This window comes from Mytilus californianus, unplaced genomic scaffold (assembly GCF_021869535.1).
Source record: "Mytilus californianus isolate M0D057914Y unplaced genomic scaffold, xbMytCali1.0.p SCAF_15, whole genome shotgun sequence".
NCBI classification, from domain to species: Eukaryota; Metazoa; Mollusca; class Bivalvia; order Mytilida; family Mytilidae; genus Mytilus; species Mytilus californianus.
In genome coordinates this window covers 19,628,194-19,651,562 of record NW_026262637.1, presented here as the reverse complement: position 1 = coordinate 19,651,562, position 23,369 = coordinate 19,628,194, and the positions used below count along the sequence as shown (strand labels likewise).

Genomic DNA, 23,369 nt, shown 5'->3' with positions numbered 1-23,369 from the left:
AATTGTCATTTTGTTTATTTTCTTTGGTTACATCTTCTGACATCAGACTCGGACTTCTCTTGAACTGAATTTTAATGTGCGTATTGTTATGCGTTTACTTTTCTACATTGGCTAGAGGTATAGGGGGAGGGTTGAGATCTCATAAACATGTTTAACCCCGCCGCATTTTTGCGCCTGTCCCAAGTCAGGAGCCTCTAGCCTTTGTTAGTCTTGTATTATTTTTAATTTTAGTTTCTTGTGTACAATTTGGAGTTTAGTATGGCGTTCATTATCACTGAACTAGTATGTTTAGGGGCCAGCTGAAGGACGCCTCCGGGTGCGGGAATTTCTCGCTGCATTGAAGACCTGTTGGTGACCTTCTGCTGTAGTCTGTTCTATGGTCGGGTTGTTGTCTCTTTGACACATTCCCCATTTCCATTCTCAATTTTATATTAAAGTAATTCCATTTTAATTTCAACGCTTGCATGATTTTATCGAAATATACATACAGTCGTATCTCTGTGTCAACAGTTTATATTTGTATTGTGTTAACAAGATTTGATCTCTTTGTTGACCTTGAAATGTCATTTAGAGCATATTATACCTGACAATCTACCAAAATATTTTACATTTTGATATGCTGTCCTAGAAAAGCATGCAATATTCACAGTTTTATTATGGATGGACGGTTGTTTAACGTCCAGTGGCAAATTATATGCATATTCAGGACGAGAACATGATTATGTGATATGAAATATAAACCCTACTTTGTACTAGACCGACACACTTTTTTAAATGCTAGCTCACAAGGTAACATTCCCCAGGAAAACATGTAACCCTACGTGGACGAATTATTCTGAATCTGAGACTACCAGTCTGCTGTAACTCCTAAATGCCACTTGCCAAGGAAGAAGCAGCAAATACCAATTTTCAAATCTTTGGTTTGAACCAGCAGGTTTTTATACGCCCGTTTACGGGACGTATTATGGTATACCTCTGTCCGTCCGTCCGTCTGTCCGTCCGTCGTCAACATGTCGGACATTAACTCAAAAATGCTTTAACCAATTTGCATAAAACTTTGGTGAATTGTTTATATCTATTGACGTGAGCTCCCTTTCGTTTTTTATAAAATTTAGATTTTACGTTTCCGAGTTATGGGGTTTTATTCATTAAAAAAAGGGTGATTTTCCAGTTTTCGGACAATAAGTCAAGAATGCTTTCACCAACTTGCAAGAAATTGTGGTGAATTGTTTATATCTATTGACATGATCTCCCTTTCGATTTTTATAAATTTTAGATTTTACGTTTCCGAGTTACAGGGTTTTATTCATAAAAAAAGGGGGGATTTTCCAGTTTTCGGACAATAACTCAAAAATGTTGTCACCAATTCTCATGAAACTTTGGTGAATTGTTTATATCTATTGATGTAAGCTCCCTTTTTATTTTCATAAATTTCTATTATGACATTGAGAATTAATTGAACTTTATTTGTTTATAGTCTGACAACAGATTTACTAAGTATTGCACAACAGCAAGAAATCTTTAATTGAACATAAATTCAATTCATATAACCAATTTCAAGTTCTTTGAATACATTTATTCAGAAACCTATAACATGCCAAATATTTAATTACAATCCAAATTCAGACCTGAATCAAGCTTGAATATTGTGTCCATTTTTGCCCCAACTGTTCAGGGTTGGACCTCTGCGGGGCGTATCTAGCTGCGCTCAGCGAAGCAGTTTATTACCTACAATCTCACGCAATTATGGCTAGCACGAGAACACAGAGTTTTATGATAGTTCATATTGTCCTAGTTTCAGTGTTAGCATTGTTGTATGCATATTATTATGATTTAGTGTGCTAATTGTCTGGAGTTTGCCGATCCTTGCCTTTTTGCTAGCACTTTTTTAGCATTGTTGCATGCATATTATTATGATTTAGTGTGCTAATTGTCTGGAGTTTGCCCATCCTTGCCTTTTTGCTAGCACTTTTGTTGTTCATGAATGTCCTGATCCTGTTGTTTTATTGTAATTGAGTATGCTGTTTCTAGTGTTTTGTTGTTATTGAGTGTGCTGGTTCTAGTGTTTTTTTAGTGAGTGAGCTAGTTCTAGTTGGTTTTTCATTGAGTGTGCTGGTTCAAGTGTTATGTTGTTATTTAATTTGCTGGTTCTAGTGACTTGTTGTTATTGAGTATGCTGGTTCAAGTGTTATGATGTTTTTAGTGTTTTGTTGTTATTGAGTGTGCTGGTTCTAGTGTTTTTTATTGAATGGGCTAGTTCTAGTGGGGTTTTTTATTGAGTGTGTTTTGTTGTTATCGAGTGTGCTGGTTCTAGTGTTTTGTTGTTATTGGGTGTGCTGGTTCTAGTGTTTTGTTGTTATTGGGTGTGCTGGTTCTAGTGTTTTGTTGTTATTGAGTGTGCTGGTTCTAGTGTTTTTTTTCATGAGTGAGCTAGTTCAAGTGGGTTTTTCATTGAGTGTGCTGGTTCAAGTGTTATGTTGTTATTTAATGTGCTGGTTTTAGTGTTTTATTTTATTGAGTGTGCTGGTTCTAGTGTTTTTTTATTGAGTGAGCTAGTTCTAGCGGGTTTTTAATGAGTGTGCTGGTTCAAGTGTTATGATGTTATTTAGTGTGTTGGTTCTAGTGTTTTGTTGTTATTGAGTGTGATGGTTTTAGTGTTTTTTATTGAATTGGCTAGTTCTAGTTGGTTTTTTATTGAGAGTGTTTTGTTGTTATATGGTGTGCTGGTTTGAATGTTTTTCTTGTTATTGAGTGTGCTGGTTTGAATGTTTTGTTGTTATATGGTGTGCTGGTTTGAATGTTTTGTTGTTATTGAGTGTGCTGGTTTGAATGTTTTGTTGTTATTGAGTGTGCTTGTTTGAATGTTTTGTTGTTATTGGGTGTGCTGGTTCTAGTGTTTTGTTGTTATTGGGTGTGCTGGTTCTAGTGTTTTGTTGTTATTGAGTGTGCTGGTTCTAGTGTTTTTTTTCATGAGTGAGCTAGTTCTAGTGGGTTTTTCATTGAGTGTGCTGGTTCAAGTGTTATGTTGTTATTTAATGTGCTGGTTTTAGTGTTTTATTTTATTGAGTGTGCTGGTTCTAGTGTTTTTTTATTGAGTGAGCTAGTTCTAGCGGGTTTTTAATGAGTGTGCTGGTTCAAGTGTTATGATGTTATTTAGTGTGTTGGTTCTAGTGTTTTGTTGTTATTGAGTGTGATGGTTTTAGTGTTTTTTATTGAATTGGCTAGTTCTAGTTGGTTTTTTATTGAGAGTGTTTTGTTGTTATATGGTGTGCTGGTTTGAATGTTTTTCTTGTTATTGAGTGTGCTGGTTTGAATGTTTTGTTGTTATATGGTGTGCTGGTTTGAATGTTTTGTTGTTATTGAGTGTGCTGGTTTGAATGTTTTGTTGTTATTGAGTGTGCTTGTTTGAATGTTTTGTTGTTATTGAGTGTGCTGGTTCTAGTGTTTTTTTATTGAGTGAGCTAGTTCTAGTGGGTTTTAAATTAGTGTGCTGGTTCAAATGTTATGATGTTATATTAAGTGTGCTGGTTCTAGTGTTTTGTTGTTATTGAGTGTGCTGGTTCTAGTGCTTTTTATTGAATGGGCTAGTTCTAGTGGGTTTTTTATTGAGTGTTTTGTTGTTATATGGTGTGCTGGTTTGAATGTTTTGTTGTTATTTAGTGTGCTGGTTTGAATGTTTTGTTGTTATTGAGTGTGCTGGTTTGAATGTTTTGTTATTGAGTGTGCTGGTTCTAGTGTTTTTGTCGAGCCTTCGACTTTAGTCGAAAAAGCGAGACATAGCGATCCTACATTCCGTCGGCGTCGTCGTCGTCGTCGTCGGCGGCGGCGTCCACAAATATTCACTCTGTGGTTAAAGTTTTTAAAATTTTAATAACTTTCTTAAACTATCCTGGATTTCTACCAAACTTGGACAGAAGCTTGTTTATGATCATAAGATAGTATCCAGAAGTAAATTTTGTAAAAATAAAATTCCATTTTTTCCATATTTTACTTATAAATGGACTTAGTTTTTCTGCCGGGAAATATTACATTCACTCTGTGGTTAAAGTTTTTAAAATTTTAATAACTTTCTTAAACTGTCCTGGGTTTGTACCAAACTTGGAAAGAAGCTTGTTTATGATCATAAGATAGTATCTAGAAGTAAATTTTGTAAAAAAATAAATCCATTTTTTCCTTATTTTACTTTTAAATGGACTTAGATTTTCTGCCAGGAAACAACACATTCACTCTGTGGTTAAAGTTTTTAAAATTTTAATAACTTTCTTATACTATTTTGGATTTGTACCAAACTTGGACAGAAGCTTGTTTATGATCAAAAGCTAGTATCTAGAAGGAAATTTTGTAAAAAAATAAATCCATTTTTTTTGTATTTTACTTTAAAATGGACTTAGATTTTCTGCCTGGAAACAACATATTCACTCTGTGGTTAAAGTTTTTAAAATTTTAATAACTTTCTTATACTATTTTGGATTTGTACCAAACTTGGACAGAAACTTGTTTATGATCAGATGCTAGTATCTAGAAGGAAATTTTGTTTTCTTCCAGTTAACATTACAGTCAGTCTGCAGTTAAAGTTTTTAAACATTTATTAGATTCATAAACTATCCTGGATTTTTACCAAACTTGGACAGAAGCTTCTTACAATCAAAAGATAGTATCAAGAGGAATATTTTTATTGATTTACTTCCTCATTTTTGTTGAGCCTGCGATTAACAGAAAAAGTAGGCGAGACACTGGGTTCCGCGGAACCCTTACGAATTTTTTTTTATTGAGTGAGCTAGTTCTAGTGGGTTTTTAATTAGTGTGCTGGTTCAAATGTTATGATGTTATATTTAGTGTGCTGGTTCTAGTGTTTTGTTGTTATTGAGTGTGCTGGTTCTAGTGCTTTTTATTGAATGGGCTAGTTCTAGTGGTTTTTTATTGAGTGTTTTGTTGTTATATGGTGTGCTGGTTTGAATGTTTTGTTGTTATTAAGTGAGCTGGTTCTAGTAGTTTTTTTAGTTATTGAGTTATTGGGTTTTTTTTATTCATGAAGCTGGTTCTAGTGTTTTGTTGTTATTAAATATGTTGATTCTTGTGTCAAATTGTTATTTGGGTAACTGGTACTGGTGTTTTGTTGTACTTGGGTGTGCTGGTTTTAATGATTTGTTGTTCTTGAGTTTGCTGGTTCTAGTGCTTTTTTGTTAAGGAAGCTGGTTCTAGTATTTTATTATTATTGAGTGGGCTGGTTGTAGTGTTTTGTTGTTATTGAGAGTTCTTGTTCTAGTGTTTTGTTGTTATTGAATATGTTGTTTCTTGTGTTTAGTTGTTATTTAGGTAACTGGTCGTTGTGTTTTGTTGTTATTTAGTGTGGTGGTTCTAGTGTTTTGTTGTTATTAGGTGTGCTGGTTTTAATGTTTTGTTGTTATTAGGTGGGCTAGTTTTAATGTTTTGTTGTTATTGAGTGAGCTGGTTCTAGTTATTTGTTTAATTGAATGTTCTGGTTCTAGTGTTTTTTTATTGAGTGAGCTAGTTCTAGTGGGTTTTTTTATTGAGTGTGCTGGTCCAAGTGTTTTGTTGTTATTGAGTGTGCTGGTTCTAGTGTTTTTTTTTTGTTAATGAGTGAGCTGGTTTTAGTGCGGTTTTTTTATTGAGGAAGCTGATTCTGGTGTTTTATTGTTATTTTGTGGGCTGGTTCTGGTGTTTTGTTGTTATTGAATATGTTGATTCTTGTGTTTAGTTGTTATTTAGGTAACTGGTCCTGGTGTTTTGTTGTAATTAAGTATTATTATTGAATGGGCTGGTTCTAGTGTTTTGTTGTTATTGGTTGAGCTGGTTCTAGTATTTTATTATCTTTGAGTGGGCTGGTTCTAGTGTTATGTTGTTATTGAATATGTTGATTCTTGTGTTTAGTTTTTATTAAGGTAACTGGTAGTTGTGTTTTGTTGTAATTTAGTGTTGTGGTTCGAGTGTTTTGTTGCTATTAGGTGTGCTGGTTTTAATGTTTTGTTGTTATTAGGTGTGCTAGTTTTAATGTTTTGTTGTTATTGAGTGAGCTGGTTCTAGTTATTTGTTTAATTGAATGTTCTGGTTCTAGTGTTTTGTTGTCATTGAGTGTGCTGGTTCGTGTTTTTTTTATTGAGTGAGCTAGTTCTAGTGGTTTTTTTTATTGAGTGTGCTGGTTCAAGTGTTTTGTTGTTATTGAGTGTGCTAGTTCTAGTGTTTTTTTTTATTGAGTGAGCTGGTTTTTGTGGGTTTTTTAATAAGGAAGCTGGTTCAAGTGTTTTGTTACTATTGTAGTGTTCTAGTTCAAGTGCTATGTTGTAATTAGGTATTCTGGTTACAGTGTTTTATTGTTATTAAGTGAGCATTTTCTAGTGTTTTGTTGTTATTAATTGCACTGGTTTTAGTGTTTTTGTTGTTTTTTAATGTGCTGATTTTAGTGTTTTATTGTGATTAAGTGAGCTGGTTCTAGTGATTTGTTGTTATTGAGTGTGTTAGTTCTAGCGTTTTGCTGTTATCGAGTTGTTTTGTAGTGTTTTGTTGTTATTTATGGTGTTTTCGTAGTGCTTTGTTGTTATTGGATGTGTTTTGTAATTATTGAGTGTTTGTTTATGTTTTGTTGTTATTGAATGTGCTGGATCTTTTATTTTAATTAAGTGTGCTTTTCTAGTGTTTTGTTGTTATTGATTGAGCTGGTTCTAGTGTTTTGTTGTTATTGAATGTGCTGGCTCTTTTATTTTAATTAAGTGTGCTTGTTCTAGTGTTTTGTTGTTATTGAGTGTGCTGATTCTAGTGTTTTGATGTTTTTAAGTGAGTTTGTTCAAGTGTTGATCATACTTGTTAATGAGGTAACTGGTCTTTGAGTTTTGTTGTAATTAAGCTTGTTGATTCTAGTGTTTTGTTTTTAAAGAAAGTGTTGGTCCTAGTGTTTTGCTGAAATTAGGTGTGCTGGTTCTAGTGTTTTGTTGTTATTGACGGTGTTGGTTCAAGTGTTTAGTTATCATTAAGGTCACTTGTCCTAGTGTTTAGATGTAATTAGGTGTGTTTTTTAATAAGGAAGCTGGTTCTAGTGTTTTAATATTGCATGAGCAGCTTCTAAGGGTTTGTTGTTCTTGAGTGTGCTGGTTCTAATGTTTTTTTGTTATTGAATGAACTGGTTCTTGTGTTTTGTGTTCATTGAGTGTGCTGGTTTTAGGTGTTTTGTTGTGATTGAGTGAGCTGGTTAGTGTTATGTTTCTACTGTTTTGTTGTGATTGGGTGAGCTGGTTCTAGTGTTTTGTTGTGATTGGGTGAGCTGGTTCTAGTGTTTTGTTGTGATTGAGTGAGCTTGTTCTAGTGTTTTGTTGTTATCAAGTGAGCTGGTGCTAGTGTTTGATTATTATTCAGTGTGTTTGTTATTGAATGTGCTGGATCTAGTATTTTTAAATGAGTGTACTTGTTCGTGTATTGTGTTTGAGTGTGCTGGTTCTTGTGTTTTATGACTTGGATGTGCTAGTTCTATTGTTTTGTTGTTATTGAGTGTGCTTGTTAGTGTTTTGTTTCTATTGAGTGTGTTAGTTCTAGTGCATTATTGTTATTGAGTCTGCTGGTAATAGGATTTTGTTATCATTGAGTGTTATTTCTAGTGTTTTGTTGTTGTTGGGTGATCTGGCTCGTGTTTTGTTTTTCAATGTGCTAGCTCTAGTGTTTAGTTATTTAGTGTGCTACGTCTTTTGGGGGCACGTTTTAGTCTAGTATTATCTTATTCATTCGAAATCTTAATTGTAACAATGTTTCAATGTTCCTTCAATAATGCTCCAATCTCTTATTAAATTTTCCTTTTCGGAGTCCTATGATGCATATAGTTAGGAAGAAAAACTAACACAATAGTGTTATAACTTAAAGTTAGACACAATCTCTTGGGGTGAGCAATATATTGTTAAAGTAAACTAGTTACCAGTAAAGGACCTTGAACTTATGCCCGAAAAACAATAGGCCTTTTTCCTCTCCCTCTAGATTTCAACTGTATTCATTTCATTCCAATCAAGCCATGAAGACTCAAGATAACAACTGGAAACCATTTTTCCAGAGTTAATGATGATTTTAATGGGCTTTTTTTCTGATTTGATTTTGAAAGTACCTGGTAGTGTGCAGTGACTCATGTATTGAACAAATGAAGGCCAGTTTATTGAACCAGCTCAATCAATCATGTCTGTGAATGAACATACTCAATTGACATTTTCTACTCAGTTCAAGATTACAAAATACAGAAAAGAAATTGTGACACCCTCTCTAGTTCCAACACTCGCATAGAAACTTTTTTAGTCTAGTCAGACAGGATTAACCTGACCTTGACATCATTTCATACTCATAGATCAGTGATATACGATCAGTTTTCATGAGGAGGTCAGTATCGTTCATATTATAGGCAACATGTATATAAATGGCCTGATTTTTAAGTGTACATGTCATACTTTGACCTCATTTTTATGGTTCATTGGTCAAGAAAGTTTTTGTGTTAGATCCTATAAGCAACAGATAAAAATATATTTGGTTTATTGAATGATTGTTAGGTGTACATGTTTGTCTGTTGTGGTTCATCCGAACTGGACGTCATTTTCATGTTTTAGTGGTCAGTTAGTTTTTGTTATGGCGTTTGTTTCTCAGGTACATAGCCTATAGGTCAACTATATTAGGATTCGGTGTTTGAATTATTAGAAGGTGAACATCTGCTAGTGCTCATCCTGACCTGGATCAATGATAATGTTAAGTTTGTTTTATCTCAAAGTTGTTAAGCAAATTTTTTTTATCATGATCAGTAAAGCAGGCAAGACATTTCATTGTGTGCACTCATTATTCGACAACTTTTTTATTTACATGACCGCTGTTGCATTTTAAGTACCTGCATGTTTAACAATTCAGTTGGCTATACATTTGCAAATAGATAAAGGAGAACAACAGTTTTTATTTGTGCATTTCAGAAATACTTTTCTTCTGACACGTTCTTGTTCAGTATTTACCAGCTATACATCTCGTTATTGGTAAACCATTAATTTCAACATACGTGTTAGAACTTTTGTGGTTGGAAAAAATCCCCCTTCACATATGTAATTAAGACCCTGCTCCTATAACCCCCAATAATACAATCCCACATGTTCAGAAACAATGGTAGTTTTTATTGATTCTTGTTTTTTTCTACATTTCTTATTCAGAAATAAGTGTTTAGTTTTAAAAATGTGAAAAAAGTGCTCTTTTAATGTTTTATTTTAGTTTTCTGCTACCACATGTACAGAAATAGCATTAATAAATCTATCACTTTTCATAGGTTCAAAAATTTGCAATATCACTCTACTATCATAGGCTGGGTAAAGAGGTGAACTTTCTGTATTTTAATCTTATAACCCAACTTGTTCTGCACCACTTTTTTTACAAAGTATGCTACTATGCTGGCTTCTGTTTTTCTTCATCCTTATATATCTGTGTACCTTTATCATTTATTCAAGCATTAAGTAATACCTTGCTCTTCCTGGTTTTCTCGCATAGGTTGAACCAGCTCCCAAAGATTTGAATCTCAATAACCAAAATTTTATGCTTCAACTGTTCAGATAATTTTTTGTATTGATTTTCCAAAACAACAAGTAGACTTACATCTATGAATGGAACATGTTTACAGCAAAATAATTTTCTGTTCCCTCTTTTTCCTAACGTTATTATGCGCCAAATCTTTATGTGTAAAATTGATTTCTTAAAACAATCGACACCAGGTTTACTGCAAACTTTTTCTCCTATTCTCAATCTTTCAAACTTTTTTGTGTATACAACCAGTACTGTTCATTATTATGAGGAGGGGACATTTGTATTTCCTTCTATACTCTTGTTTTCCTTTTGTTCTATGAGTAGAAGACATCTGTTTAACTGGAATCTTCTTCTATTCTCTTGTTTTTCCTTTTGTAAATTGATTTCAAACATTTTTGTGTACCAAACAATCAGAAGTGGTTGGACATCTACTAAGCTGCAAATTTTTTCTATTCTCTAGTTTTCCATATGTAATTCGTGTTTCAAACTATATTGAGTATCACTGTGGGTTCATCATTATTTGTGGGATACTCATTTTCATGGGTAAAGGTAAACCACTAATTTAAATGAAATACAAATTTTCTGTAGGCTTATATGTAGACTTTAACAATAACCATGAAATCAAATACCCATCAAAATAAATGAATCCACAGGAACTAATATTTTTTACACAATCCATAGTATTTATTTTTTTTTAAAGTAGAGTTGTTTTTTAGAGTAGGGGACATTGTTTTTTAGAGTAGGGGACATTGTTTTTTTAGAGTAGAGGACATTTGTTTTTTAGAGTAGGGGAAAGTTGTTAACTGCAATCTTTTTCTCTTTCTATTCTTTTGTTTTCATTTTGTAAATGTGTTTGAAACCTTTATACAAGACGACAAATTATTTACATTTATTTGGATCATGTTGACATAAATGTATAAAGCTTCTGCACAATGAAAGATGAACTATACACATGTTTTAACATAAGTGTGCTATGTACACAATGTTTGACATATGTGTGCAGTTATGGCACAGACAAAGTGCCTTTGAAATTAACAACTGTTACATAACTTTTATATACAGAATAGATATATTAATTAATGTTAAATAATAGAGAGGAAGATACTAACAAATTTCATGATTTCACAACAACACACACCTTCCAAAGAAAAAACCACAACTACACACATGCACAATTAACTAATTAGACACAGCCTTTCACAAAGTTCAAAATTTTGAGGTTCATTTTGTACTTGTTTTTATTCTCTTCAAATACATATTTTTTAATTTTCATTTAATAAATTAGTAATAAAATTCAACATTAATACCTCAAGCCAATGCAAAGAAATTCATCTATTTAATGCATTTAAAAAACCTTCATATAAATTTACATTCAAACTTTGGGAAAGGCTGCAGAGAGATAAATTCAATTAAACATGAATAAATGCTTAAAATACAGGTACATGAAACTGTATAATGTACAAAAATAGAAATGTGATTTCTATTAAATAGGCTGCCATATATCACAATTTTAAATTCAATGATTTCATCAAATGGCAGTTAAAATTTTCTTTATGAATTAAAAAATAAGTGATGAAATTGCGGAGCATTTTAGGAGGAAAACAATTGAACTCCCAATAATGCTTTAAGTGAAATATAATATTATACACAAAACAAAAATTTCCTTGAAACAGGAATGACAACAAATTTTAATGAAATAAATATACAATAAATGAAACATGGTCAGCTACTGTTATTCTGAACACTTTGTGTTGAAGTCAATAGATACAAATGAAAATATGCTAGGACAATATCAAATCATCCTCTCTAAAGCAATGAAATAAAACATCGGAAAGAATTTGTGCCACATATTGATCTAAGATTTGAGACATCACTAGAGAAAGTAGTCTTTGTTGATGATGAGAGAACACTGGACGATTATCTGGCACCATAGCCATGTGTAACAAGATAGTCGCAGCCCGCCGCAACATGTCCAAGCTGGTACCCATCATTTCAGGATTGTCTCTTAACATATTTATCCCATGCATGTTGGCAACTTGCATGGCCTTGTGTTCTGCCATCTCTAAAAAGTCTAACAACAATGAAACTGACGGATGTTTCATTGCGACTGCCCGGGCAGCACTGGTGTCACCTTGAACTAGTTCAGCTAACAACACGATAGAAAACTCCATCATGACAGGCTCGCTCTTGTTTGCTAAAGCCTTTACTAATTGGCCTACTAATGATATAATTCTACTGAATGGAGGAGTAGCAAGCAACAAGTCCACATTGGATTCATGTATACAAAGTTTTGACAGGGCCTCAAACACTAAACGTTGCGGTGAAAGGACGGATGAGGTTGATGAAGGAAATGGATCTGTTGCACACGCTGATGGACAGACAGCCCAATGTACAAGTCCATCTAAAATTGGTAAACATATTTCTTCAGGGTAGATGGCAAGCTCTAAATGACTTGCAATGTTGGCAAATATGACAAGAACGTTTTCCCGTATTAGCGATAGGTATTGCCACCACCACTCCTCTTCACTTTGAAGTAAATGACTGTCTGTTAGATCTTCCAACTCAGTATCCTCACGATCAAATTTTCTACGAGTAGTGTTTCGAGGTAGGTGGTAGTGATGTAATGTCAAAAGTTTTCCCAGAGTGAACATAAGTCCTGCATTTCTAGAAATTTCGGTTGTATTTCCAGTGACACAAGACAGACTACGGAAAACGTTTGAAAGACAAACACATTTGCGTCCAATTTCATCTTTACTATTACAGGCAGTATTTAACGGATGTTCATCTTTTTGATATGACTCATCTTCAAGTTCAATTATTTTGCGTTTTGTATTTGTCTGAGGACTATTGTAAAAGTTTTCCGAAAGTGATGTATTGTTTTTCTCATGTAAATCTTCTGATTGTTCCTCTTTGATTTTCTCTTCACTCTGAGATTCCATTTTTTCTTCTTTGAGATGTTCAACACCTTCTTTCTCACTAGTATCACTGTGCTCATCACAACCGTTACTCCTACCCTCATCCACCTCATCTTTTATTCGGGAATTTTCTTCACACTCTTCATCATTCGGTTCTGTCTTTACAAGCACTTTGTTATACTGAATGTCACAGTTATGCTCAATTTTGAGATCACTCTTTTCACATTGACAATTGTTTGATTCTTCAGAAATTTCAACTTTAATGTTATCTTTACTGTCAACAAGATTGTTTTCATTCTCATCACAATTCTCCTTGTCATCTGAAAATTCCTCTTTCAATTCCATGGGTTTTCTAAGGAACATTTTTTTACTTATTTCATTTTCGTTTTTATTACTAAAAAGTGGAACTATGTGTATGCTTGTGTCGCCACCTCCCAATTGCCAATGCCCAAATTTACAACTGTAACCAGAGTATACATCCCACCGTTTTTGATCAGTAGGTCCTAAATCATTAGTTTCTTCGAATTTTACAGTTTTGCCTTTCCGTGTAACATTAGTATAGTCTGTGAAAACTCCTTCTACTTTCACTTTAGCACCATTTTCATTTAGAACATTTTTGTCTTTTTCAGAATTAATTGAATCAAATGATTCATTATATTGATCACACATTCCACGTTCACTTTCTTCAAATATTTCTCCAAACATTTCTATCAAACAGCGCCTGAAGTGTTCAAGGAGAACTTCCAAGAGTCCTGGTAAATGGCTTAAATTAAAGTAACTTATAGTAGAGTCATCAAATAATAGAATGTTTAATGTATCAATGGCCCATGTACTTTCAGCAAGTAGACCAGATTTTAACGCCATCATTATCCTCCAAGCTTCTACTTGACCTGCAAGTAGACAGAAATGATTAAATATATTTAATCTGCAAATCAACTGTATAACAATTTATTTCTACTGTATAATGCCTATAAACAAAACAAGACAAACATTTTACTTAAAATTGGAAAAAATACTTTTCTTTCCTGCATATTTACTCGTGAGGTCTTAATTTCAAATGAATTATTAAACCGACAGAAAAACAATGCACACAAGACTATACAACAGTTTACAATAAAAACAACACTGCTGTACAAGACAACAAAACTACACTGAACAACAAAAGAAATGCACCAACAATTTTGAGAGTTTTCTGTTGCAAATGACATTTAATTTTGAAAATAAATAATAGAAATGAAAATTATACATAAAAATAAAAATGTGTAAAGCTTAAAGCTGCCTGCTATTTTTTAAGGAAAAGGCGTTCAAAATATTTGCTTAAGCTTTTTTTGCTAATGATCCAATTTGAAAATTATTGAAACTTATCTGACGTTTTTAATGTGAGAATCCCATTTATTATATCTAAAATGAGAGCTTTCAATTTAATTCCATGTTTAAATCACTAACCCTTTGAATAAATACTAGAAAAAGAGAATACGGTCACTGGTAAGAAATAGTACATCATTTACATATATCTATTTCTATTTAAATCATAATATATTTGGCCAAACTTTCTGATCAAAAACATGTTTCATGCTTATTTATCAACTGCAATTAACTTGCTTCTCTGTTTTGGTGAATAATTAAAAAGTTTACTAATGGATATATGTTGAAAAGACAGTTACTGTGTTAGTGTATATACATTTAAATACAAAATCTGTGTATAATGAGATGTTAAAGAATGATTTTGTTAATTTTACAACATCGACAGATTACAACAAGGCAAAGCAAAAATAGAGAAAATAGAATTGCAAGGGCTAAAACTGATGACACTCAAAAAATTAATTTATGATTCCATTTTTTTCATCCTTTTATGAAATATTTCAGCTGAAAGAAATTATCGTTTTGTACATAAAAATAGGAATTTGGTTTCAACTGTGGATTTTTTCCTCTTCTTACTTTCAACATTTTTAACTTTACAAAATAATATATTCTTTTTATGATATTAATAAATTTTTAGCTATGCATTATAATTTAATTTTCTGCTTTTAAAAAAAATCTAATTATTTTCTTCTTCCAAACTTTGTAGTGCCTCAAAAGTTTCTGTGTCCATCATAATTTCAAGCCCTGAAAAAAAAGCGTCCTGACAGAAGCCACTAACTACCACAATGAACTTGTGATACCTCTAAAGTGTACTTGCTTGTTTCCCAGGACCAAATTATATATCTTGGAATGCTTGAAGAAAATAGAAACTTATAGTTAACAACTGCATCCTAAAAGCCCCCTTTCAACTGCAGGGTTTTTCAAGCAAGCATTATACTTTATTTAATTTGTTATTTACATTTTTTTGCTTTTTCAAATTTGTACTTCATAAGCAAAACACTGTTCTAATAAAAAATATGTACTTGTATTTACTTAATAATCAATATCTTTTTGTAAATTAAGTACATTAAAAATGTCAAAATTTTGAAGAAAAAAAATAACGGTCGTCAAGCAAGTACACTTGCCAACAGAATGAATGTGAAGGGCAAGGTAAGGGGGCTTATAGATGTAAACCCAGACACAGTGCAAAAACACATGTTATATATGAAAATGATAACTAGTATATACATATAAACAAACCATAGATCGGATAATCTTCTTGGATAGTCAACCGTATATTCATTGATATTTATTTACCAGGTAATAATCTTTAATTTGGATATCATTAAATTACATATTCTCATGTAAACATTGGACATATTTTCTTTTTCCTAGTGTTGTTTCGCTGTCATCTTCTTTGTAAGTTATGCAAAAAATTAAATCTAACATTGTCCTGTTGCTTAGCTGGAGATATAGGTATTAAAATGTGAATATGTTTTTATTTACTGGTACTATCCAATCTATGGCTTTCATTAAAAGGCACTTGAAAAGGACAAATACATAAATCTACAGGTAACGGAAAATCAAAAGTACATCATAGCGTTTCAGATTTATCCTGCACACTTTTTTGGATCATTTATTTTTCTAACTTTCCAATTCTAAATGATAACACATTAATCTAAGAGTGCACTAATCCATCTTTATGCAAACAACAATTTCTATCCATGCTTTTTGTGTATGAATGGTGTACTAAAATGGTCCCAAGAAAATACTACTCTCAAAGTAATTATTTAATGCAGCAAATAATCAAATTGACCAAGTTTAAGCTTGTATTACAAAAATCTCAATATTTCTATTTCATTACGATTTTGATAATTCTCCTTTTTTTCAGAGAAATCAATTGTCACAGAAAATATTCAAACTAGATTATATCATTTCTTTCCAAATAAACCTCGCAAATCTCCAATTAATTGATAATATCAACAGAAAACAATTTATAACAATATGGTAAAATAAATTCAAAATAATATTACTAAAGCATACAAGTAGACCATGTAAATACAAGCTTTAACTCAGTGCAATGTAATAAACCATGTTATTACTTCTTTCTTCCCTTTAACAAGCATATCCAATACCATTCTATGCTATTTACATGGTGTAAAACACATACCAACATCAGCCTTTGAAAGACGTTTCCTTTTAGTAAGAACTGGACTAATGGATTCTATGCTTTCTGGAGGGAAAATCATTTCTTTCTTTGGTGGGTAGGCTGAATTCTGTCCCATGCTGACAGACTTCTACAAAAGACAATCATACAATAATGAACTTCTGCTTGGATGTTAAATATCTAGACAATTTTTTAAACATCCTTATAATATAACATCTAATTATTCTTTAAATTTTAAAACTCCAGTTTGTGTGTTTGTTAGGTGAACCTTGAAGCTGTTGTTTACATACAAAATGTTTTCATTGCATCCTTAAACACCTGCTAGTTAAACAACCAATAATCAATCAACTAAACACCTGCTCATTGATTTGATACTGTCTTGTTGTTTTATCAACAGGTAATAAACAAATGTAATATTTCATTTCAAGGTCCAGTGAACAAGGAAGTAACTATCAAACTAAATATCTCCAAGCACGAAGAAAAAAAGTGTGGAAAACTGATTTGCCTGATTGACGAACGGACAGAGTGAAAAACCTATAGTCCCCTTCAGCTTTGCCAGTAGGGGACTAAAAAGATAAGCTTAAGGTATTTGTACCACAATGAAATAAACCAATGGACCATCACCTCATGATATGCCCAATAATTCAAAGCTTTGCCTTTTCCATATAAAATAAATGTGGATTGTGTCCACATGTGGACACAGATGATGCCCCCGCTTGCATATCATATAGCTATAAAGGGACATAACTGAAGAACAGTAAAAGTGATGCTACCCAAATTTGAACTTGATCTGAGTTTTGTGGTAATAAGCATTGTGTGTAAGTCTCATAACATTTGGTTGAGGCAAACTTAAGTTAGAGAACGGAAACTAAAAATTTTGCAATTTTTCCATTTATAAAGGGGCATAACTCTAGAACGGTTAAAGTGACGCCACCAAAATTCAAACTTGATCTGTGTTTTGTGGTAATAAGCATTTTGTATAAGTTACATAACATTTGGTTGAGGCAAACTCAAGTTAGAGAACGGAAACCAATTTTGGGACGTACGTACAGACGGACAAGGGTAAAACTTACCGTAGAAAGGCTTGTATAGTCCGCGGTTTTATTCTCCAAAATTTGACCTTCCAGACGGGGTGCGGACTATAGAGTACAATAAGCAAGAAATAAGAGAAAAATTTCAATTTCGCGGTCGAGGTGGTTTGTTTACGTTCCGCCATCTTTGTTATTTCTATTGTAGAGGGCGCTCTTATCATTTTTCAAACTAATAATTTTAACTCATCCATATTAATAAGTTATTCCTATTCAATATCAAATTAATACTGATAAATATAAAAACTAAACCTTTCATTACAAATTTCTCGTTTCTTTTCAATGCATTTGTTGAAATAAACTGGTATCTGCTTGATTGAAACGATACAAACATAGTGAAAAAGACAACCGTAAACCAGCTTAGAATTTGTAAACTACAAAACGTAATCGGTTATTGTTCGTTCCGTTTTGGTGTTTCATACTGACTAATATGGTTTGTATTAGCTTAAGACCCTTCAAACATTAATGTGATAGATATATTAAAGACTGTTTTACAAAAGGATGGAACTGTTTTACTTTCAAAGTCGTATTATAGTGATATCTGTGGTATGTACGGATTTCGACTCTCACCGGTTAATTTCTTCTTTTACACATGCTTTTTAAACTTCCTGTTTAAACATACACAAGTTTCTAAATTGTTTTTTAAGTGAATTAAACTTATTTTAACAATCATGAAGCGTTCTAGAATCATTTACAAGCAGTTTCAGCTTCTGTTTGATGATGGAAAACATGTTTTTCCAAGAAAATACCGCAAACGACCGCACAGGATTTGAAATTACCGGAGTTTCATTAGACCTTTTCTAACAGTTACAAAAAGTTTTTTTACCTAAAATTTCGTTGGGAGAAGGGGGTGCGGACTATGTACCACTGCGAACTATACAAGCCTTTCTACGGTAATGCCTCGTCCGCTACGGCGGGGGCATAAAAATTGAGCCATCAGTTAAGACAAACTATTGAGTTATATTGTGATACCTCGAAGAAAGGTCCATTACTCTTACCTGCATTCTTTGGGGAGACATGTGTTTATCCCTGTTTGGCGACATTCTCATGCTGGCCACTCTTTGGTATGGACTTGCCATATGCATTCCACCAGCAGGTCCGTAGTTAGGATGCTGTGCAGGGTAACGAGGGCCCATTGGTGACCACTGGGGATGACCTTTACTTTCTGAAATCAACATGTTATTTAAGACAAAGTTTATTCAATACATGTTCAAAATATTATATTAAATCTGGAAGTGATATATAAAATGTTCTTACAAATAGATAAGAAATTTTCATGCTACTACTTTGTGAATAATAGATTGTATAATACAGGTTTTTTATATGTACTGTTTCTGTTTGAAAAACATGCAATAGACTCTGGAACTTCTAATTGGTTTTACAAATCACTAAAATTTAAATGTGTTTCATATCAAGTGCATATGCAATGCCCAACTACTTTCATCAAAGTATATATACCATTACTGTGGTGTGACAAGCTTATAATTATACAAATGCAGTGAGTTTTTTTTTATTTAAAGCAGTAACAAACTAAAACATGTAAGATGAACACCTTTATACACTATTCAATTTATCATGGACCAAATCAATATTTAACCTCTTTATTGTCAAAGTTCATTGAAATCTAATTAAAGCATTTCTTTAAATGAAGTATATTGTCTGATTTTCAAAATACAACTAAGCATTTCTGAATTTTCTATTCCTACATAATACCTTAGGTGATGGAGCAATTCAGAAATTCAACTTCAATCTTTCCAAATTATTCTGGACAATTTAGAATGTCCAAACAAGCGAAATTCCCATATAATAACAATTCAACTTCTGAATTAGTCCATCATTTAACATTAAAATAAAAATACTTTAAAAAGTGATCAACCCAGCAACAAGTGACTGTAGACTCTGTAACAAAACATGACTATATACAACACAACACACAAGAAGACAAAGAGATATGATATATACAGAAAGTTTCTATAATATCTACTGACACTCAAGAGACAACCTACCAAATGTTTGGTTGTCCATCATCCCTTCTCCTTGATAATACGTAGGACCAGGGTAAGGTCGCTCAGGGTAATAACCACCTAACAGAAAAAATACCAACTCCAAAATGAAGCGTATATTTCTGTATATTTAATGTCAATTTAAACAAGCCCTATTATTACTTAAAAGTCTACCTTTTAACTTTAACCAATAACATTGATGCTAACAACATTAAATGACTTAAAACCTCAAACTATAATTTGGGTTTCATATTGTCAGAAATAAGCAACAGTTCTTTAAACTTCATGCAATTTTTCTTTTTTCAATCTACAACTTGGAAGCAAAAAAGATATTTTTCATTTTGCAGTTTTCATAAAATATTTTTCAATACCAAAAAATTAAAGATATACCTCATGCAGGTAACATAATCTACATTAAATACACATGTCCTCGTTTTCATATCAACACTCACCTTGATCATAGGTATTTGGATATCTTTTGTTTGGAGTATTGTACATCTGAGGAACACTGCCTATTTCCTGTGACATCTGTGGTCTTGGACCAGAATATGCACCCTGTTGATTTGGAAAGTTCTGGTAATCCTGGCCAATCATAGGTTTCTGGACATATCCTGTACCAAATCCTGGTTGCTGCTGGGCAGTTGGAGGCTGTTGTTCACTGTATGGCGCCCCCTGTTGGTAATGTTGATTACCATATCGATTACTATACATGGGATCCATAGGATGTGTTGATGACTGTGTTGGTGGTGCCTGCTGATTACCAATCCTTTGGTGTGAGTACATGGTATCCATGTTCTGTGAAGTTGGCGTTGACTGTGACTGTTGGCCGATATATCTTTGTGACATCATGGGGTCCATAGATTGTGACATGGCAGGTTTAGACTGCATGGTACTAAAGCTCGGACTCTGAGAATACTCCATCTGTTGGGATATAGAGTTGTGTGATGGCAATGGTGGTTGCTGTATAGGTGGCACTGGCTGAGAAGAACATGATGTCAGCAAAGGTGAACTTGTTGATTCAAACCTGCAGTAAAAAATCCTCAATATATTTTCATTTACAATATAAAAAAACTTTAAAAGTCCTTAAGAATAATTAAAGGTGTATACATACCTTAAAATAAAATAAATAAATTGGAAGGCACTACTAAATTAAAAAAATAAATGTGTCCATGGGACACAGATGATGCCCCATCTTCGTTAGCCAAGGGTTACGATCCAGTCCCTTCCTCTCCACCCTTGGCAGATTAAGCCAACATTTGTGATAACAATGTTGCGCCATCTCCCGGTAGATAAAAGTCACACTCATTCCTACTACATCAGAGAGGAGATGACTGGATCGTAACCCTTGGCTAGCGAAGATGATGATGCCCCTGCTTGCATATTAAGTTATAAAGGGACATAACTCAAGAACGGTAAAAGTGAGACCACCCAAATTCGAACTTGATCTGAGTGTTGTGGTAATAAGCATTGAGTATAAGTTTCATAACATTTGGTAGAGACAAACTTGAGGTAGAGAACGAAAACGAAAAATTCAGCAATTTCTCCATTTGTAAAGGAGCATAACTCTAGAACTGTAAAAGTGACGCCACCCAATTTCATACTTGATCCATGTTTTGTGGTAATAAGCATTGTGTATAAGTTTCATAACATTTGGTTGAGGCAAACTAAAGTTAGAGAACGGAAACCAATGGACGTCCAGACAGACAAGGGTAACACTTAATGCCCCTCTGGTGTGGCGGGGCATAAAAACATGCAATTTTCATAAGAAATATTGGCTTTCTAGAAAGCTATGTAAATTATTATCACTCATACATTATCTATTTATAGTATGAACAAAAGAAGTACATTCCAACCACCCCTTGTCCTATGTAGTTTATCATGACAATTGTATGTGATAATTATATAAAATAGATTTTCAAAATAACATGTAAAACCTGTGTTGAATCAAACCCAATAAATAAAGAGTAGCCAAATACTTTGGTATTTCATTCAACTCCCTTGTTAAATCTCATATAATATCTATACAAGATTATGTATCCATAGGAGACCATGCCTTAATCACACTATCACAGTTCCATGATCAGTAAACCACAATATCTGGGTCAAAACCCTAATATGATACTGTAAATTCAGAAATTATTGCGATGTTTTTATTATTGCGAAAAATGCGACAGGGTAATAATTGCAATAATTTAAACACGCATTTTTTAATTTTTTGTATGAATTAAACAGGATTTTTCTCAATATCACAAAAATTAAAATCGCATTTTAGTCTAAAATGACAAAATCGCAATAATAAATGCACGCAATAATTTCTGAATTTACAGTATATAATTTCAAAAGTTTACATCATAATGAACATGTGTAACTTGAAGCTGATGTTAATACAATTACAATATATTGAAAAAAGGGGCATAACTCAAGAACGGTAAAAGTGACGCCACCCAATTTCAAATTTGATCAGTATTTTATGGTAATGAGTATTGTGTATAAGTTTCATAACATTTGGTTGAGGCAAACTAAAGTTAAAGAACGGAAACCAACTTTGGGACGTATGGACGAACGGACAGATGTACAGACGGACAAGGGTAAAACTTAATGCCCCCGCCGCTACGGTGGGGGCATAAAAAGATCTATGTACCAGTATATTATTTACCTTTCTGGCTGAGAAAACTGGTCACCAAACGGGAATTGTTTTCCAGACGTTGACAGCTGAGGCATTGTATTTGAGTGGCTAGAAGTAAATGTACTTGTTGTAGATGAAATCATTGATTCTATTGGTGGTGAACTTGAGGCAGCAGTTGTATCTGAGCTGGACTTGATGGGTTCTGTACCAAATGAATCGATTGGCTGGGATGTGGGTGGTGTTGGCGTTTCGGATGCATTTGGCCGACTTCCAATAGGGAAATTCTGTTGTGGTGGCATACTGGGACGATTGTAGCTGTTGAAGGAACTACTGCTACTGCTGGGTGGCATTCCAGGTTGTGGTGGTATACCAGCAGCTTGTGGTTGAGGCATTCCTGAGAAATTGGGCATAGGAGAGTTTGATCCCCTCTGTTGACGTGAAAAACTTGGTTCATCTGCAAATGGATCTTGGCAACTAACACTGTCATTTTTACCAGGCTTAGATATCATAGCTGGTGTATTTGGTCCCCCTGACATCATTGGATTGCTAGTCATTGGCCCAGACATCATGTTAGGGTTACTCCCCATGGAACCCTGTGGCATAATAGCCCCACCAGACATCATATTTGGATTTGTAATGGATCCAGATGACATCATGTTTGGATTATTAGGCATTCCACCAGTTGCCATAGGATTATTAGGCATTCCACCAGTTGCCATAGGATTATTAGGCATTCCACCAGTTGCCATTGGATTGTTTGGAATACCTCCTGTTACCATAGGATTGTTTGGCATGCCACCACTTGCCATAGGATTATTTACCATGCCACCAGACACCATAGGATTGTTTGGCATGCCACCAGACACCATTGGATTGTTAGGCATACCACCAGATGACATTGGATTCTGCATGGACTGCATCATATTTGGGTTACCCTGCATTCCCATGCCTTGTTGTGGCATCATACTATTCTGTGGCATCATGCTGTTTCCCATCATTCCAGGACCATGTGGTGGGTTCTGCATCATTGAATATGCCTTGTTTCCCATCACACCTCCTTGTGGCATGTTGCCAGCCATCATATTACCCTGCATGGCATGCATTGGACCATGACCATGTGACATTCCAGCATTCATACCCATAGCATTAGGCATCATATTATTCATCATATTGTTAGGTGGCATCATTCCTCCTCCCATTGGTCCCATCTGGGGGTCATTCATGTAGTTTGGGTTCATGCCATGGGGATATCCATCCATGCCTTGATTACTGTTTGGTGTACTTGGTGGTCGGAATGCATCTTGAGAACCCTGGGAATTTGCTAAAATAAACAAACATTAATTCCTAAGAAAAATATATTTATGTTCGAAATATTTCTGAAATTGTTTTAATTGTTCACTAATAAAATACACGGTACCAATTTTACTGCACCAGATGCACAATTGAACAATTAATGTATCTTCTGTGATGCTAGAGTCCAAAATATTTATTAAAAAAAAAGATTTTTTTTAAATCTTTCTGCACATCCTTTCCAAAAATATGTTTAAAACTGTCAAATTGCACTAAACATTCTTTTATCAATATGTGACATTACTTAATAGCCTAAATCAATGATATGTGTGTGTGTGCATGTGTTTCCATAAAAGATTGATCAGTTTGGCTTTCCTGTTTAGACTATCCTTAGGAATTATG

At 33.6% G+C, this 23,369-nt stretch overlaps 1 protein-coding gene across 6 annotated transcripts in view; it reads right to left on the bottom strand.

Moving 5' to 3' along the window:
* Positions 1 to 10,414: 10,414 nt before the first annotated feature.
* The window catches only part of LOC127725586 (trithorax group protein osa-like), a 56,130-nt gene continuing 43,175 nt past the window's right edge, over positions 10,415 to 23,369 (bottom strand). For 5 of the 6 annotated variants that reach the window (XM_052232663.1, XM_052232665.1, XM_052232666.1 and 2 more), the window contains 6 exons: positions 21,708 to 22,998; positions 19,504 to 20,075; positions 19,055 to 19,132; positions 18,047 to 18,213; positions 15,964 to 16,090; positions 10,415 to 13,342 (listed from right to left, as the gene is read on the bottom strand). In XM_052232663.1, coding sequence (XP_052088623.1) covers positions 11,319 to 13,342; positions 15,964 to 16,090; positions 18,047 to 18,213; positions 19,055 to 19,132; positions 19,504 to 20,075; positions 21,708 to 22,998 — 4,259 coding nt within the window. In that variant the 3' untranslated portion in view covers positions 10,415 to 11,318. The remainder of the gene's footprint in view (positions 13,343 to 15,963; positions 16,091 to 18,046; positions 18,214 to 19,054; positions 19,133 to 19,503; positions 20,076 to 21,707; positions 22,999 to 23,369) is intronic. The other variant, XM_052232664.1, reaches the window with a different exon arrangement.